General features: G+C 41.7%; 1 protein-coding gene across 1 annotated transcript in view; it reads right to left on the reverse strand.

The window, feature by feature from the left end:
- The window catches only part of TANGO6 (transport and golgi organization 6 homolog), a 140,603-nt gene that overhangs the window by 14,056 nt on the left and 106,598 nt on the right, over positions 1-19,949 (reverse strand). The window contains exon 17 of the mRNA XM_019756706.2: positions 15,132-15,245. Within this exon, the coding sequence (XP_019612265.2) occupies positions 15,132-15,245 (114 nt within the window). The remainder of the gene's footprint in view (positions 1-15,131; positions 15,246-19,949) is intronic.

A 19,949-nucleotide genomic window follows, 5' to 3' on the forward strand; every position in this document is an offset into this window, starting at 1 on the left:
CAAGATCCAGTACACAGGTTATCGGCGCTGACATGAGGTTCTCAGGGTATATGAGGAAAAGTACGGGAGAGACAGTCATAGAAGTCTCATGGGGCCCAGATTACACACGGCCTTGTATGTTATGTTAAGGAGTCTGGTCTTTAGCTTATGGACCACAGGGAACCACTGGAAAAATTTTAGCTGGAGTCTGGACCTCAGCAGATTTGCATTTCAGAAAGATCTCTCTGGCTGCTCCCTTACTATGCTGAGTAACTGAATAACTATCGACCACCGGAGAATTAAAGAGCAGAAGAAAGTCCAGTGGTTAAGGAAACAGAAGTCCTAGGAACCCAACTTTATCCCAGTATACCTGTAATAGCTCACCTCTTCCTCAAGTATAATCTCAGGCCAGTTTTAATTAGTTCCTTCAGAACAGTCAAGCTGGCAATAAGGCACTCAGTTCTGGGTTTGCACTCAGTTCTACCTTTTACTGGCTATTTGACCTGGCCATCGAAATGTAAACTTCTGGACCTGAATTTCTTATCTGTAAATAGAGTTAATAAGTGTATTTATCTCAGAAAGTTGTTATCAATGAGATAATGAAAGTAAAGAACTTAGCGCTTTGCCTGGTATACAAAAAGCCCTTAATAAATGTTACTTATATTATTATAGCAAATCTCAGAGGACATGGCATTTATTTGGAGCAGGTTTGCTAAGAACAAATAAATAATGGGGCAATGAGCAATGAGCTGGAACAGACCCCAAAGCATCAATCTTCACTGTCATTTCAAGTCACCCCAGGGCGGGGACACTTAGAACTCCCTTTTAGGGAATAGAGCAAAGAAAAGTACGTTTTGTATCTCAGAGGCCCATCTGATTATCAACAGAATCACTCTCAGAGGAAGAAATTATTCCCGATCAGGCTGTAGGGTAGGAGGAAAGTCCCAAGACTCTCATTCCCTAGCCTGGCAGTCCCAAAGGTGTTTGGACTCCATTGGTTTTTCTCTGCTCCCTGCTTTTTTCAGTTGTTTGTATTATGGGAAGGTGCTGGATGGTGTAGTCCACAGTTGGACCATGCTATTGGCAAGAGATAGTGGAACATGAGGAAAGGTAAAAAGGAAGCCAGGGTGGTTTCCTGTCTCTGCTTTCTGAAGAGTTCACACTGGCAGGTCCTGGGAGGTCAGGGTCCAAGGCTGGCCGCAAACACTTCTCTGACTGTTCCCTCATCCTCCAGAGCAGAGAGTAAATACGCTGTAAGGAGGTAGTCTGGCCTGTTTTCCTTTGGGTGTCAGGTTCCTAGGGCCTGAAGCAGCCTTCTGTTAGCCATGATCTCTCCGTCCAGAAGATGCCCAAGTGACTCAGTTTCTGGGTCCTTGAGCTGACAGTCACAGAACATGTGAGTGCAAGTTCTGGAGTTGTGCTGCCCGGGTTCATCTGCTCTGCCACTCCTGAGTTGTTGGACAAGTTACTTATCTTCTCGGTCTCAGTTCCCTCATGTAAAATGTGGGTATTAATCATACCTAAATGGGATTACCATGAAGACTAAATGAATTAATTAACGTAAAGCACTTAGATATAAGTGCTATCGTATAGTAAATGCTCAGTGAAAGTATTTTTGTGGGGTTTTAGTCTTGAATTTTTTCAGGAATGCAACTACTGTATAAATTCAGAGAAGATAATATTTTGATTTGTTGGAATTTTACAAAGAATAGTTTACCATCTTGGAAAATAAGGCTACCCCATGTACTTCTGAGTTGCCAGTACAAGATATATGGATCTAGGGTTCTTACTCGAGAAAGGAAGCTGACAGCAGCCATTCCCAAACCTGGTGCTTAACTCGTGCTCCAACTCACCTTTGTGATGTTACCTAAGATACATGGGATAAAAAGGTGACTCTTGTGCCAGGTGAATACATGAATTAGGTAAGAGAAGGGAGATACTATACTTCCGTTAGCACTGGGCTAATATAAGCTACCAGGAACAACTGGAAATGAATGCTAATTCTTCCTGGCATTAGTTCTGGAAAATTATAACCACAGTCTCTTTATGAACTTTATTTCCTCATTCATAAAATAAGATGATTGGAATATTTCCCAAAGTACGTTCCATGGAACATTATTTGGCATGCTTATAATAAAAAAAAGGGTTCCTTGGTAAATGAGTTGAGGAAATTGTGTTTTCTTTGCTGCAGAACTTCTCAGACTCCTTAATAGGCTAACATGCATAGAATCTCCAAGAGGGGACTACATAATAGTATGTAGCATCTCCCAAGCTTATTTGACCATGGAGACCGTATATCAAAGGAACAACTCATGAGGTTAGTAAGCCAATGAAAATTTTTGTGAAATACAAATTAAATAGTCTCTAAGCCTTCTTCCACCTCTAAGATTCCAAAATCCTGAAATCTTGAAACATTGATAACATCATTAAAACAATGAGATTACCTTCTTCTTGGCCATTTTAGATCAGAATAAGGGTAAAGAGAAAGTTACCCTACAGAAAATAAAACAGTAAGTCTGATGAAGAAGAGAGAAAGACAAACCAAGTTCTAACATACGTAGATCTATGTAAATGATATGCAAAAGAGGCAGAAAGGGAGCAGTTTTCAGTGTCAGGGCTTCCAAACTGTCACTTATGTTACTATTAGAAAAGGTTGAACATTTTATGTTTTAGGAGTCACAGTAAGGTACTGAGTCCCTAATCTTTTCAGCTTACCTTCTCAAATTCATCACTAATGCCATAAGGATTTGGCCAAGTTACTGTTCAGGAAAGCTACGGGATTGTCTTCTACTCCTAAGCACTGACCCCCAGTCTCTCCTCTCACAAATGGCTCTGATGGAGGCTGAACATGGTTTTACACAAACCAGAAACCCCATATACCCTACCTGGCCCAGACAAGTCGGCTGATATGGGAAGGGCACCTGATCTTAGCTGGAACATTAAGTTTCTTCCCTCATGGTTTTGCAATTGAGGCCAGAGGGGGAATCTCTGAGTACTGGACGCTACATACAACACTGGGCCACCGGCAGTGGTCATGTTGCTGTTACAGGAAGAAAGCTGGACACCAGTGCAAGAGAATGAAGGCAAATGCAGGAGAAGCAGAGACAAGAGATGGAGCATTTCAGTTCCTGAATCTAAGAGTCACTGATGACCAGCTCCATCCCAGCTTTTCCCATAAGAGGGTTGTTCACTCTTCCTTAGATTCAGGAGGCTAAAAAAACTTTCTCTTTACTTAAGCTAGTTCAGACTAGGTTTCTGTTGCTTAAAACCAAAAGAGCTCTGACTATAGCCACACATGTCCACCACACCTACTTTCTCCATCAATAAAGAAGGAAGAATGGAGGCTGTTTCCTGAAAGCTGGTGGATTGAAAACGTACACACTACTGCTCTCTCCCAAAATCCCACTAAAATGACAGTAAAGGGATTTTTAAAAAATGGCATTAAGTTATCAGAACAAAAAGAACTAACAAGGCAATGGCAACAAAAGTTTGGATGCTAGAAGCAGGTGGATGAATCCTGATTTGCCCAGATTAGTATGTTTTACATCTGCTGCACTGGTGTAATTATTAATAGTGTCCTCTTTCACTCTCTCAAGTGTCCTGGTTTGGAAGATAAATTGACTCATTAAACCCAAGAAGCCCAGAAGCAAGCCGAATGCACCACAGAAACTCAAAAAGAGTCCAGGAGTTGATGAACCATACCTCTTAAAATGGAGGTGAACAGAAACCCTGGTTGGAAGTATGTCTGAGGAGTAATTATGTCCCTTGACGCCTTCAACTCTGTGTATCCAGGTGACTGCCCTTCCTCAACATAGCAGAAGCCTAGTGTTACCCTCTGGAGAGTCCAGCAGAGGGACTCTGGATATGTGGACATCAGGTACAGATAGGATAAGGCTGCCATGTCAAAAACAGAAGGATTAGGCGAAAATCTACCTACTGAATAGTGAGACCACCATATACCTCCTTCCACTCATCTTCTAGAACTCTGGCTAGCCAGTCTAGGTAGGAGACTAGACGATTCTTCTCTGACCTGCCCCACCCCCCAAAAAAAGACTTCAGAACAAGTCTTCGAGTTTCCCGATGAAATGACCTGGCCAGATCATCACCGTCCTATAAGGTCCACCAGCCCATGCACATAACACATTATCTATAAATAGCGCTTTGTTCTTACATCTTGTAGTAGGCTTAGAAAGTAAGCAGTCCAGATAAGAGCGAGTGGATGATGGGTTGTAGGAGACATGTATCTCAGAGATGAAGCTATTAGGGTAGTGCTTGATGTGTTTGAAACTTTTAAGAGATTTATAAACTTTTAGCAGAGATTGAAGATGAATTAGTAACTGGCTCATAGAAAAGTAACAAATGTAATAAATGAGACATTTATTAACTTCACAGAAAGCCAAAATCAATACAAGACAAGCTATGTAATCATAGTATATTATAGGGCTCAGCTATGGATATACTTACAGTCATGATAATATAAACACTGAGGAGCTTTTAGAACCTTTACATAAATAAGCTCATTTAATTCTTACAACAACCCTATATTATCCCCATTTTACAGATGAAGAAATTGAGGCACAGAGAGGTCAACTAGACTTGTGCAGAGTCGTACTGCCAATAAATTACAAGCTGGGATTCAATCCTAGACATTCTGACAATTAAGTTCGTGAACTCATCCTAGAAGAAGTGCTACATCCCTCATTGCTGAATATCATTACGGTCACCTTCAAAGTACTCCCTTTGGGAAGCTATGCACTAATGCCAGCACCTAGTCCACCCTTCAAAGCAATTTTGGAACTCTTTTTTCTGGAATGGCCATCAGAGCTATCGTTGTATTAACCTTGATGTCCTGAATGTCATCAAAATGTTTTCCTTGCAGTATTTCCTTTATCTTCAGGTAAAAAAAGAAATAATTGGGGTCAGATCAGGTGAGTAGGGAGGGTGTTACAATACAGTTATTTGTTTAGTGGCTAAAAACTCCCTCACAGACAGTGTCCTGTGAACTGATGCATTGTCATGATGCATGAGCCATGAATTATTGGCGAAAAGTTCAGGTAGTTTTTTTCTTTTCCACATAGCCTTTTCAGCACTTCCAAATAGTAAACTTGGTTAACTGCTTGTCCAATTGGTACAAATTCATAATGAATAATCCCTCTGATATCAAAAAAGGTTAGCAACATCGTTTTGACTCTTCATTTGGACTGACGGAACATTTTTGGTCGTGGAGAATGGCTGACTTCCATTGTGCGCTTTGATGCTTTGTTTCAGGGTCATATTGGTACACCTATGTTTCATCACCAGTGATAACACAGCCCAAAACATCATCTTGCATCTCCAAAAAGTCTTGGCAAACTTCGTCTCTCCTTTGCTTTTGTTCATCAGTGAGCTCCTTTGAGACCCTTTATGCACACACCTTTCTCATGCCAAGATTTTCAGTTAGGATTTTCCTGTTTCTCTATTGATGTTTACTTGGTCTGCTATGCTTCTCACAGTCAGCCAACGATTTTGACGCACAATTCAACGAATTTTTGCAATTTTTTCATCAGTTCTGCTTGCTACTGGCCATCCTGACCTCTCTTCAAAAGTAACACATTCTCTCCACTCAGAAAAACGTTTAATCAATTAATAAACTGCCATTTTCTTCATGGCATTATCCCCATAAACGTGGACTAACACGTCCCTGATTTCACATCCACTCTTGCCAAGTTTAACAAGAAATTTAATGTTTGTTCGTTGCTCTGGTTCAAGCTCAGGCATTCTCTTGACAGCACACAAAAACATACAACAACAATAATGAACGCCACTCAGCAAGACACCGCTACACGTCAACACGAACACAGCTGTGAGACACTGATATACCAAGGTTATGAAACCTTACCGAGCTATTTGTACCGTGGTGCCAATGTAAGCGCACGGTGGCAAGTTGGGGAACTATTAACAATTGTCATACATCATAAAAACCCTATATTGCACACTTTAAAAGGGTGAATTTTATGAACAAGAATTATATCTCAATTTAAGAAACTATGTGAGAAAAATATACAAGGTAGGGGGAGTGGATGCTATTGTACTATTGATGAACAGAGGGCACTCATTTCACTTCCCTTTGGGTCGGCAGCAGTGGCCTTCATCTTCCTGGACCTGGCCTTGCGTTTTTTCTCTATTCAACAACTTCCCTCAGGTTGGGTCTGTCTCCAGCCTGGCACCGCATTCCTCTCCTGACACCCTTCCAGCCATGTTCTCTCAGACTCTGGCTCAGATCTTGGGACAAACGTGCCCCTGAAAAAGGTCCCTGATTATTGCCAGGGTAATCTAGCTATAAATCCTCTTAAATTCAGGGATTTAAGAGCATGACTTCTGAGTTGCTATCCCATATACAAATCTTATATTTGACAGGTGGTGGAGATCCTCGGAAAAACAGGCATTCATTAATGACTAAACATTCGGTTTTTAATGTGTGGGAATGAACATCTGAAAAGTTGTACTTCTGGTCTGACTGGGTCTTAAGAAGTAAAATATAGCAAATTATGTTGGGCTTGAGACAAAACAGAATAAGACAAGCTTCTAAATATACATAACAGGTGTAAAACTCATCACAATTTTAACACCTTGACACAAAGAAGTGATGAGAACTTTGTTATTTACAGAAAAGTATATGGCTAAAAAGGAACTGGCTGGAACTTGGTACAAGTCCCTACTCAGTTAACTAGAATGTCCTTTAAATCTTCTCAGCAGGGTAATTAAATTGGTGACAGTTTATTGTATATTTTCACACATTATTGGTGTAATTTTTTGCCTTAAGAATAATCTTGATTTGCTCTTTCTTTAAAAAATACGTAGTCTAATAAGGTTAGAGGACAGTTGAGCCAGGTAGAGCACAGGCTTTAGAGATACAAAGCCTGGGTGTAAGTCAGCTCTGCCACTTGCCAGCAGTATGATTTTGAGCTGTTTACTTAACCTCAAGGGGCTTCCTTTAGTCATGCGAAAAATGGGGATAACGACACCTACCCCTCCAGGTTCCCGAGGGAATCCACTGACATAATACAATAAGGCACCTAGCTCAGTGCCTGCTTTATGAAAGCTCAGAGCGCTGTACTATCTCCACGGCTTCCTAGTGGTAGCTAAGAAAGGGAGAAAATAGTATTGAAAGTCAAATCAAGTTCAAACATATGTTAAGTCCTTTTGGTTTGATAACTACAAAGTATATAGGTTCTTATATGTTTTCCCAGTTGAGCTGGCATCTATCATGAGGAAGAATGAGGTGGCATATGCAACATGATCCTTGTACAGAGTCGGAAGTCTGTCTTCCAAAAGCTGAGCATAACTGATGAGCCTGGCATGATAAAGCGTCAGGCTCTCAAAGTTCCAGCCATGAAATAAATTGCCTATTCATTTAGGGTGAACATAAAATTATCTTCGGTGGGTTTAAAAAAAACCATTAAAGAATCCCCAGCAAATCCATGGATCAGACAGTGGTGGTGGTCGTAGTAATAATAGGAACAATAATGACTAGTAGTTATCATCATTGCTGTCTTCTATATTTACAACCCTTTACAGTTCGCAGTTTTATGTGTTATCCCATCTCATTCTTGCCACATCTCTGTCAGGCAGGTAGGAATGATAAGAAAACAAGGTTCAGAGGGGTGAAGAGACTTGGACCAAGACCAGAACTTGCACCAAGTCCAACAATCCCAAAAATTATTCTAAGCTCCCTCATTACTTTCAAGTGTCAGAATCCAGTTCTTTCAAGGTAAGCATGTCAGAAACACTGCTTCTGTTGCCTTCCCGAGGCTATGGGATGTGGTACAGATGCTTTAAAAAAAAGAGAAAGAGACAGAGACGCGCCACACAAAATAGGCTCTTCTCAAGATGCAGCAATAATGAACAGATGGAGAAGCATAAGCACAAAGGAGAGAGGCCTTATGGAATCTTAGGGGCCTGTTATGGGTTCAGTTGTGTCCCCTGCTCCCCCCAAAAAAATATGTTCAGGTTCTAACCCCCAGTACCTCAAAATGTTACCTTATTGGGGAACAGGATTGTTGTGATATAACTAGTTAAGATAAGGTCATACTGGAGTAGGGTGGGCCCCTATCCAACATGACTGGTGTCCTTATAAGAAGAAAGCCCCATAAAGACATTGAAACACAAGGAGAATGCATGTCTTGACAAAGGCAGAGACTGGTGTTATGCAGCTACAAGCCAGTAAACGCCAAAGATCGCCGGCAAACCACTGGAGCTTTTACTATGGGAAGAATTTCCCTACAGGTTTCAGAGGAACATGGTTCTGTCAACACCCTGATTTTGGACTTCTAGCCTCTAGAACTACGAGACTGTACATTTTTGTTGTTTTGAGCCACACAGTTTGTAACACTTTGTTATGTCAGCCCTTGGAAACTGATACAGTACCTAAGAGGATTTTTTTTCCTTCTAAGATGGAAATGAAGCAACAGCAACTAGGATATCTAAAAGTAAAGAGGGAAATGTTTGGGGGGCAGAGACAATTTATAAACTCACAATATATTTTAAAGTCTCTGTGTGCCGCTGACACTGTAAACAATGTCCAACAAATGCTGAATTTTTATTAAATGCCTTCTATGAAGAATAGCAAAACTGTAAGCACCCAAACCCTGGCCAGTAGCAGAAGAGGATCGTTTGGGCCGGCCCGGTGGCTCAGGTGGTTGGAGCTCCATGTTCCTAACTCCGAAGGCTGCCAATTTGATTCCCACATGGGCCAGTGGGCTCTCAATCACAAGGTTGCCAGTTCGGCTCCTCGACTCCTGCAGGGGATGGTGGGCTCCGCCCCCTGCAACTAACATTGAACACGGCACCTTGAGCTGAGCTGCCGCTGAGCTCCCGGATGGCTGTTGGTTGGAGCGTGTCCTCTCAACCACAAGGTTGCCGGTTTGACTCCCGCAAGGGATGGTGGGCTGTGCCCCGTGCAACTAACAACGGCAACTGGACCTGGAGCTGAGCTGCGCCCTCCACAACTAAGATTGAAAGGACAACAACTTGACTTGGAAAAAGACCTGGAAGTACACACTGTTCCCCAATAAAATCATGTTCCCCTTCCCCAATAAAATCTTAAATAAAAAAAAAAGAAGAAAAGGATCAATCAACAAGTTGCCTTGGTCAACTGGCCGTACACTCCCAGGAAGGGAAAATGCTCTTTTATTTCAGTCCTGGAAGGGCTGTCCCAAGCACCTTTTTTTTTTTTTTTTTTTTTTTAAGGAGGGTGCTGCTCACGGTGGCCTATGCAGGGATAGAACCAGCAACCTTGGTGTTATCAGCACCACGCTCTAACCAACTGAGCTAACTGGCCACCCCCTCAAGCAGTTTTTTCAAAGTTTACAGAGGAATAATTACTACCTGGAGCCCTTTCATTTTTATATAAATGTTCTTTTCACTTGCTTCTCACATGGAGACTTCGATCTGTTAAAAAGGAGCAGTGTCTGTGAAACTAGCTCTGGGAAGGAAACTGGGCCTGTTTACTGTACCCATGGCACAAAAAAACTCATCAAATGTTGTCAAAATAACTTTCAGGATAAGACAAAACCAATAAAAGGAAGTTTCCATTCAGTCTGTCCATTTACTTACAAGTTGCCCTGGGTGCTGTGTTGGAGATTAAGTATCATACCCCCCTCAGGTCCTAGTTCCCAGTCTGGACAGACAGGCCCAAGGTGAACCTAGGACACACGCACTGCATCGTCTGGATGGACCATGTGTAACTGCTATAATTAAAAAAGCATAACGTCGTAGCAAACCATTTCATTTTTTTAAGCCAGAGTTTGCCTTTTCTCTCACAAAGCAGTAGGAGAGTAACCTCCAACTGCACAAATGTTAGTGAAACCATTATTCAAAATGTCATTAGGAAGAGTCTTCTGTCATCAAAGTCCAACACTGGACTCAAAAGAAGGGGCTAAAAAATCACTCCTGGGGGGGAGGGCTTGGTTTGGCTCAGAACCTGACTCAGCCATCAGTTATAATAATGAATGCCAAACTCTTCCCACTGAGGATGCTTTCAGGTTTTGCTTGTTTTTGAAGATACGACCTGGTGTCAAGACTTGTTTATCATCTTGGAAGAATCAATTCTAAAGCCTACAACTTATCTCCCACTAGACACAGTAGAGAACAGATTATTCTTTTGTCATCTAAAATTAAGTATTAGAAGGAAGAAAAACTAAGCTCTGGGAATTACCTTCTGATATTAAAAAGCAAGGGGAAAAGTTTCAATATAAAATGCTGCCATAGGTAGTCACGATAAGCCCATGTGTAAAGCTCTCCAGTACTTCACAGTTCTGAGAAGTCAACTGTCTGTAAACTACGTAGAGGACTGCAGTAGTAGTCATCTGGATATATCTTTTAGGTTCTTGCAAAAGTAACTGAGGTTTAAATGGTTGAAAATTGCAAAAACCACAATTACTTTTGCACCAACCTAACAGAACTACAGTTAATCCCAAATCACTCATTCTTTTTTTAAAGATCATCAATTTTTATTTCCTATTATATATACCGTAGTCCCCCATTATCAGGAGTTTCGCTTTCTGTGGTTTCATTTACCCGCAATCACCCATGGCCTGAAAATATTAAATGGAAAATTCCAGAAATAAATAATTCATAAGTTTTAAATTGTGCACCGTTCTGAGTAGCATGATGAAATCTCCTGCCATCCCACTCCATCCCTTCCTGGACGTGAATCATCCCTTTGTCCAGCGTGTCCATGATTAGATGCTACCCGCGCACTTAGTAGCCATCTTGGTTATCAGATAGACCGTCCTGTTTTCACAGTGCTTGTGTTCAGATAAACCTTATTTTACTTAATAATGGTCCCATAGCACAAGAGTAGTGGTGCTGGCAATTCAGATGTGCCAAAAAGAAGCTGTAAAGTGATTCCTATAAGTGAAAAGGTGAGTATAGTGCAATGAACTATATTGAGAGAGAGACCACATTTACAAAACTTTTATTACAGTATATTGCTATAATTGTTCTATTTTACTATTAGTTATTGTTGTTAATCTCTCACTGTGCTGAATTTATAAATTAAACTTTATCACAGGTACGTATATATAGGAAAAAACATAGTACATATAGGGTTCGGTACTATCCTCGCTTTCAGCCTCCACTGGGGGTCTTGGAGCGTGTCCCCCAAGGATAAGGAAGGACTACTATACAGCCAATTCGTTATGCACAGTAGCTATGTTCTATAAAGTCACCAAGAACACTAAATTAGTGGATACTGAACCATCGCTCCTCGGGGAAAGATGGGTTTAGGTTTCTGAGAGCCTCCGGTCACTCCAAATCACCCACTTTTTCTCTCTGTTCTTCACATTAATTTCTATTGTTCTAGCTTCAAATTCTTTTATTCTTTCCTTGGTGATCTCTATTCTACTTTTAATTCCATTCAGTGATTTAAAAAAAACAAAACCCCAGATATTGATGTTTTCAGTTCTAGAACTTCCATTTAGCTGTTTTTTACTGTTTTTATTTTTTTTGCTGAGATTTCCTATCTTTTTATTAATTGCAGGTATATATATTTTTTTAATTCATTGAGGATAATTGTAATAGCTGTTCTAAAATCCTTGCCTGATAATTCCAACATCAGGATTATTTTGGAGTTGGTCTCAGTTGATTTCTTTTCTGTTGAGAACGTATGTTCCATTTTCCTGGTTTTTCATATATTGAATTATTTTTGGATTGTATCCTGGACATTATGAATGTTAAATTATGGAGACTCTGGATTCTGTTCTCTTCCAATTGGTCCTTCCTTCCTTCCTTCCTTCCTTCCTTCCTTCCTTCCTTCCTTCCTTCCTTCCTTCCTTTCTTCTTCCCTCCCTCCCTCCCTCCCTCCCTCCCTCCCTCCCTCTCTTTTTTCAAAGCAGGCAATTATCTTACTTGGTTCAAGGGTCTGCCAGAGATGTAGGCAGACAGAATCTGGGATTCCTCTCTCTTTCTGGGTCTTTCTGGGATTTGCCCTCTCTCTGTTCTGCAGCTGTAGCTTCCCCAGATTCAATCTTCTGGTCCCATAGTACAGAAAGACTATGACTTCTCCACCAGTGCCCCTTATGTACTGCATTCTTAGCCAAATAGACTTGTCCCTAAGCTAACAGCCAGGAAAATGGGAACTCCCTTTGTATTGTGCCTCTCCTCTAAGCATGGACTCCCCATAAGAACCTGCCAGCTTCTGACCACACTCCAGTACCTCCAGGTGGCTATTTACTATATTATATCCAGAGTTTTTAGTGGTTATCTGAAGAAGGGCCAGTCTGGTAGGCTACTACCAGGTAGTAGGCTACTGCCCTAATCATTCGTTATTGTCTTTAGAATAAATTTATGAATACGGATGCTCTAAACATTTACAACACTGAAAATAAACAATCACCTTGCAAAGACCTAATTCGGGAAGAGCTGGATAGTTAGGCACAATTTTCTCATTCTGTGGCTCAGCTCATCTTCTCCATGTAGAGTAGGGCTGTTTTTCTGTGGTTTTAAAAAAAAATATATATATATATATATATATATATATATATATATATATATATATATATATATAAATACATTTTATTGGGGAATATCGGGGAACAGTGTGTTTCTCCAGGGCCCATCAGCTCCAAGTCATTGTCCTTCAATCTAGTTATGGAGGGCACAGCTCAGCCCAAGTCCAGTCGCCGTTTTCAATCTTTAGTTGCAGGGAGCACAGCCCACCATCCCAGGTGGGAATTGAACCGGCAACCTTGTTGTTGAGAGCTCAGGCTCTAACCAACTGAGCTGTCCAGTCGCCCCTCCAGAAGCTCAGCAGTAGATCGTTGTCTTCAATCTAGTTGTGGAGGGCGCAGCTCACTGGCCCGTGTGGGAATCAAATTGGCAACCCTTGTTATTCAGAGCTTGCCCTCTAACCAACTGAGCCAGCTGGACGCCCAAGGAGGGCTGTTCTTAACTTTGAGGCCAAGAGAAGATATAGGTCTAATCATAGCTCCTCTCCTGGGTATCCTAGTAAATTTACCTTTCAGCAAGGTAAGTTAGAATGGGCTTAAAGTGTAGTCTTTCTGGCTTCTCCTAGGCTTCAGGTTATATTGGGGATGAGTCAAGAAACAGATGTGGTCATAAGGCCAAAACAAGGCTAAGCAGAGAAAGTAAGTTTTTCAATAAGAAAGTGAATGCAGTATTTTCCTCCAATATGGATATTGTATTGACTGCACAAAATTCTGGCTACTTTCAAATGGGAGGGCAATAAAAGCTGTCTCATGAATTGGGGGTGGTGATATCTTCCCTCTCTGATCCCAGTCTATCACCTGATCTTCTGAACCTCTGCTTCTCACTGGACTCTCTGCCTCCTTTTTAAGCTGCCAGAACCACAGAGGTCCTTGGCTGACACATCTATGAGTAACAGAGAATTCACTGAAACCTGGGATTACCTTTTGGCACTCTACAGCTTGAGAGATAGTGATTAGAAGGAAAAAAAACACACCACCAAACTTCATTAACAAAGTGGCATTTTCATTTCAGCTGTTCCTGGGGGCAAAACAGAGCAGAAATCCGAGATTGAAAGCTTTGTGGTTATCTCCGCTTTTCATTAAAGTGCCCCTGTTTTATAATCACACCTACGATTACAAGATTTAACACACCTGGCCTCAAGGATGCCACAGGAAGAGGCATCACACATTCATCCCATTCCATTTCCTTTTCTTTATTCACTGAGTAAGCACAATTGATAAATTTCAGTGAGCGCAGACTACAGTTGGTTTGGAGAATAGTAGAGGTTTTTCATTCACGTGGCTTTTTTGAAAGTGATGAAAATCTTCCATGGCTACAAATTATTTTAGTACTGGTGAGACAAGCAGTGTTGCTTTCATTGGCTACATGTGGATGTGAGAAATCTGGATAGAATTTCTATTTCTTCTCTCACTTTACTAACTAGACATTTTGTTCTGCTTTCCTCTCTCTCTCTCTTTTTCGTTCTCCCTCTCTCTCTCACCCCTCCCTCCTCTTACTCAGAGTGCCGCACTTACAGTTTTATAAATTTCATTTACTAGTGTTGTAACTCATGCTTTTCAATATTTTTATTATTTTGAAATAATTTTAGATTTACAGATAAGTTGCAAAGACAACATAGAGAATTCCTGCATACTCCTCACCCAGTTTCCCCTGCTGTATATTTGTTAAGAATTGTGCAGTTCTTAACAATGGATGAAAATCACTTACCCTTTCTTATCTCCCTCTTATATAGCATATTCTCAACAAGAACAGTGTGTACACCATAGCAATTTACTTAATTACCTGAATTACTGAGTTATGATCTCTGTACATCCCCATTCCCATCAAGGTCCTAGATAATAACTAAGGGATAACTAATGAGTCCACGCTTGTACAAATATGGTGTAAGAAACTTGATATGACAAAGTCTAGCATGAATAAAGCCTGTGTGTCTGACAAAACAATTACTCTTCTAATGGCTTCACTGTCACTTAGTTAAATACCGATAGGCCCGCCGCAGAGGAGCATTGTGGATGCCAGGCAGTGAATTATTAATGCAAACTCTCTATAAAGTCAACTGGGAACGAGTGTCCATTAAGATCAAGAAGAAAATTAATTTAGAGGTCACTCATTGTTAGCTCACATGTAGATATAAATACTTTCTTCCTGTATTGGCCATCCAATATCCAGTCAAACCCACTTAGGGGAGGAAGAAAGATTAACTTACGCAGCAACGAAAATCTTATGGATTGAACTTATAGCTAGAAAGGAAACATTTTAAATGAGGCCCTTTAATAATTCAGTATGAACTACTATGAATCAGGGAAGACAAGTCACTAAAGCTCAGGCTACAGAGGCAGGCTTAGTGTGTTCTAGCGCGCTCACCTTGGAACCCGTCGCTCTGAGGAGAACACTAGGACTCAGAGTTTCAATCTATAAATTTATACTCCGGTTTTTCTGCAGCAGTTAGTGTGTGGTTTGCCTACTATGTTACAGAGGAAACAGAGACGCTTAGTAAGATGCAAACATTATCATTTTCCTGCTACAAATTTCCTACTTATCGATCCATCATCATGAGTCCACCCAGGGTAAAGGTTTGAGGCCTGCCCTGGTGAAAGGGAGACTGATAAACAGACAAAAACCAAAGAGGCACGGAAGCTGCAAGTGGTAAGAGATTGACTTACCTCTGTAGCTTTCTGGCTGAGCCCCCGAAGCAGCAGCACGATCACGTGGATGGCAGCTCTGCGCACTTCAACTTCATGGTCTGTTTTCGCCACAGCAATCAGGCAAGCTGTTACCTAGGAGAGCGAGGAAGAAGTCAATAAAAATCAGGATTGCACAGTTACATAAAGACTTTCAACTATGTTCTACTTTCTATACGTTCATCAAGAACAATCTGGCTTAGAGAGGGGTGAATAGTTTCCTCATTCTTAATAAAGAGGGAGAGACCTAGTGGTAGAGAGCTTGATTTAGTCTGGCTTTTCTGGAAAAGGACAAAATCTGGTTTGGAATTCAGGAGGAAGATTAGGGAGTGGGAGGAGATATGTGTATATGGTCTGTTAACTACGCGCTGTTAACAACAGAAATGTGTTCTGAGAAATACCTCGTTAGGCAATTTTGTCATCGTGCGAACATCATAGAATGTACTTCCACAAACCTGGACGGTCCAGCCTACTCCACACCTGGGCTATGTGGTGTATCACCATCTTCTATTTGGTCCACTGTTGACTAAAACGTCGTGATGCAGCACATGACTGTATAATAAAGGTATGGTCAAATACAAATATTTCCTCAAAAGAGGGAAGATCTGTTACTTGTCCCCCTTTGGGGACATCAAATCAAAGGAAGAAAAGACGGTCCAAACACTGTGGCATCTAGGGAATGGAGGCTGTGGAGACTTAGCTAAGCAAGCTTCAGAGTTCAAGGCCCAGCATGAATATGAATGTGCTACCAATGCAAGCTTCTGCTCAGGGACAGAGAAATACTAAATACTCAAACTCATCTTCTTCAGCATGTCTAGACTTCCCAGTCCTACAAATCCAGCTTATACCCCAGGTGAGTCACCAGGGGCCATTTTCAGAGACTACCTGCTTGGGCTTCTTCATTTTAGAATAGGTCTTTCAGCGCTCATTTACTTTAAAAGATGGCTCTATAACATAAAAGACTGGAAATTACTTGCCAAACTTGGTGCCAGGTACTAGCTAATTATTGTATGTCATAAAATGAGAGTTTCTATACCCTGTACCAGCTACCCTGCTGTCCCTACCCTGCTCCTGGTAGGCACAAAAATATTCTAAAACCTCAATGAAGAGATACCAATAAAAACAGCAACAACAAACCTTTCTGAGGTATTCGTGCAACATTTAAAAAGGAAAAACAAAAATTTTGAAAGTGTGACTAAGAGCAGCAAAAATCGAAAGGAACGTAAGTCTAAATTATTCAATTGGTCTCTTACATACTTCGTTATTTGATTTATTGTATGAGTGTTTTTCTTGGTCAACCGTGGAGGGATTTCTAACCATAATAATAAAATAGCCAGACTGTGTGTTTGGAAACACGTGCAAATACATGTTATGTTTAAAGAATGGTTTGTAAAAAGGTTTAAAAAAATACAGGCACAAATGAGGACATAGGCTTGTGTAGAAATTTTAACTATGCAGGTTGTATTTTTCACAGCTTTCAAACAGTTGGGCATAGTTCAAAGTGTCTAATTAATCAGTGATGGCAGAGAGATGAGAAGAAGTAGCTTGTTCTTAAATGTAATTGCATCTGTGATGCACTGGCACTTAATCAAGCTGCACATCGATTAAATGAACTTGCAGCTTGCAAGTAAAGGGACAGCTCAGAAAAGCTCAACTCTTTGGGGGCTGTCCTTCAATAAGACCCAGCAAACTGCTCCTGCTTTTGACCTGGGACACCCTGACTCAAGGCCATCAGTGGCTTCCATGTCTCTGGTATTAACAGGGGAAGTATTTCAGTACTAGGAGGAATTCCTTGGACGCCCTCCAAACAGGCAACAGTATATAATAGCTACCTCCGCTTCCAGGCTTAGTATTTACAAGGTAAGAGCTGAAATCAGAGAAACAAGTTAGAGCTAGGTCTGAGTCCTTCTTGACACATGAAAGTGCAGCTTATTCAGTCTGATAACTAAAGTGTGAAAGCCAGCACAGGGCCACGTAACGTGCAGATGCTCCCAAGCCTTTTTCTGCCTGCTTCCCTCTAGGTTTAGTTTGGGGCCCATGTTTCCATGTTTGGTGGACCAAGGCTTCCTGGCCTAGAACCCTGCTGGCATCCAGCTTTGCCACCTCTGTTCTCCTACATTATGCTGAGTGGACCATGCTTCTGCCTCAGCTCTCAGGATAAGACCTGCTCTATCTTTCGGACACTTATTCCATAATTGGAATAGGCAGAGGCATCCTGGCTGGAAAAGGGCTTCCCCTGCAAGACTCATTCGTGAATCCCTGTGTCCCCTTGAAGGTATGACTAGAGAAGGGCTGGTTATTACAAGTCTGGCTGAGATCAGCTGGAATGGTTTCCTGCTTGCTACAGGTTGTTAGTGATTTCTGCACCAGACTATACCAAGTCCATCTGCAATCGCCATTCAGGACAATCGGGAAGAGTCCTATGAACAGAAAAGTGTTCATGAACCTTCCTCAGTTCTTCTGCCACAAAAACCAAGTCCTGTGAAATGTATAATGGTAGGTTACGCAAAATATTTTAAAGGCATCAGAATTTTAATATGATCTTACAGATATCAAGAGGTAAAAACAGCCTTCTTTTCAGGTCAAGCTCCCATAACCAACATCTAATGTTACTCTTCTGCAGGCTGATGGGGTAGACACTTCATCAAAAACTCGAAGCAGGGGGCCGGCCCGGTGGCTCAGGCAGTTGGAGTTCTGTGCTCCTAACTCCGAAGGCTGCCGGTTCGATTCCCACATGGGCCAGTGGGCTCTCAACCATAGGTTGCCAGTTCAAAGTCCCGCAAGGGATGGTGGGCTCCGCCCCCTGCAAATAAGATTGAACAGGGCACCTTGACCTGAGCTGCCTCCCGGATGGCTCAGTTGGTTGGAGCGCGGGTTCTCAACCACAAGGTTGCCAGTTCGATTCCTCGAGTCCCGCAAGGGATGGGGGGCTGTGCCCCCTGCAACTAGCAATGGCAACTGGACCTGGAGCTGAGCTGTGCCCTCCACAACTAAGGCTGAAAGGACAACAACTTGAAGCTGAACGGCACCCTCCACAACTAAGATTGAAAGGACGATAACTTGACTTGGGAAAAAGTCCTGGAAGTACACACTGTTCCCTAATAAAGTCCTGTTCCCCTTTCCCAATAAAATCTTTGGGAAAAAAAAAGAAGGTTGGTCACCATATGATAATAAAAGGTTAAAAAAAAAACAAAAACAAAAAAAACTCGAAGCAGGGAGGACACATGGTCACTCTCACCTGTCCACTTGGAACAAGTCACTCCCATGGCTAGTGTCTCTGGCCTCCAGCCCCAAGGACATACTCAACATCGCCTTCCATCCCTAAAAGCCTTGGTAAATAGACAGATAGATGATGTAAGGTCTTTACTAATTTATGAACTGGTGTGATATTTCTACTCTGTTTTTAAGTCACCCCAGAGGGCAGAAACCCATTCTATGTGATCTTCATGTCGCCTGCCCTGAGGGTCAATGTAGTTATTTTAATAAACCATCCTATGTAAGGCTTTTTCTTCATTGGCGACATTCATTATGCAAATTGTGTCCACTTCTGAAAGCCAGACACAGAGAAAGATCATGATTGCTTTGGAAACACTACAGGACACTTCAAGCAATTTAACACTTGATAGGAGCCAACAGAAGTAAGGAAAAACATCACTCCTCAAACAGCTGGCACACACCAAGTAGACCCAGAACTATGTAAATAGAGATAACACAAATGGCAAGACTACCAAGCCAAACAAAACAAAACAAAACAAAACAAAAACCCTTGGAAAATTCCAGAAGAGAGGTACTAGAGTTAAGGTGTGTATCACGAATGTATGATTTCAGTTTTCCAACGTATGCTAACTTGTCTGAAACTAGACCATCTGGCCTTCTAGTTTGTAAACTAAGACACCTTAGCAGCGAAGGCAGTGTGGTCTTTAATTCATACGTGCTCGGCTTGCTCATTTCCCCTGCCATGAAAGAGAACCATGGTGGCTACTTCAGCTTCCTCGAAGACATCCACCTGAGTCCCCATCTCAGGGATCTATCTCTGCACCCTCAAACTGCACACGCCTGTCACTTAGAAAACTTCACTGATTGTGGGAAACTGGTAATCAATTCAGATCTGTCAATGGGATCAGAGGTGATAGATTTGCATCAGACCTCCAAGTTCAGGTTTGTGGGCACCACATCAGAAGTGGACTGCTCCTTCACTTGTCATCCGGGGCATATCTTATTTGCTGCACTGAGGATGGGCCTCTCATTGTGGTCAGTTAAATCATATTTACTTCTCAGAGAGAGCGATAAAGATGAAAGAGCCTATCAAGATTTGGCTTCAAGCAACACAGCTCTTGAGAAGAAGAAATTGGGGAAAATAATAATGCTTTCCAAACAGGTTAAATCTTGACATCAACAGGAAGGAAAAACCTGAATTCCCAGTACAGAGAACGTAGAAGAGTTGATCCTATCTTTTATGTTCCTTCCCTGCCAGCAAGCACTGTCACAGCACAGGTCTGGACCACCCAACAGGTGGGACCACGTTCTTCAGATGCCTAAGGGCTGTAGCTGTGGTCCCCAGATTAGATCATATGAGAAGACCTCATGGAGGCTAGTTTGTTCCACTTTATATCAAAACAGATTACCCTTCTCCTCTTTCTCTGCCTGGTTAACACTTGATCAATGGAACTTCCTTGCTGCCCTGACAAGTCTAACTGAAGGTCCCAGCTCCATGTTCCCTCAGCACCTTGTGCTGGTTCTGTGACATCACTCGAGTCCACTGTCTATTTATTCCTTGGTATTTCACACTCCACTGAGATT

Source organism: Rhinolophus sinicus, linkage group LG11, assembly GCF_036562045.2.
Source record: "Rhinolophus sinicus isolate RSC01 linkage group LG11, ASM3656204v1, whole genome shotgun sequence".
In the NCBI taxonomy this organism is placed as follows: Eukaryota; Metazoa; Chordata; class Mammalia; order Chiroptera; family Rhinolophidae; genus Rhinolophus; species Rhinolophus sinicus.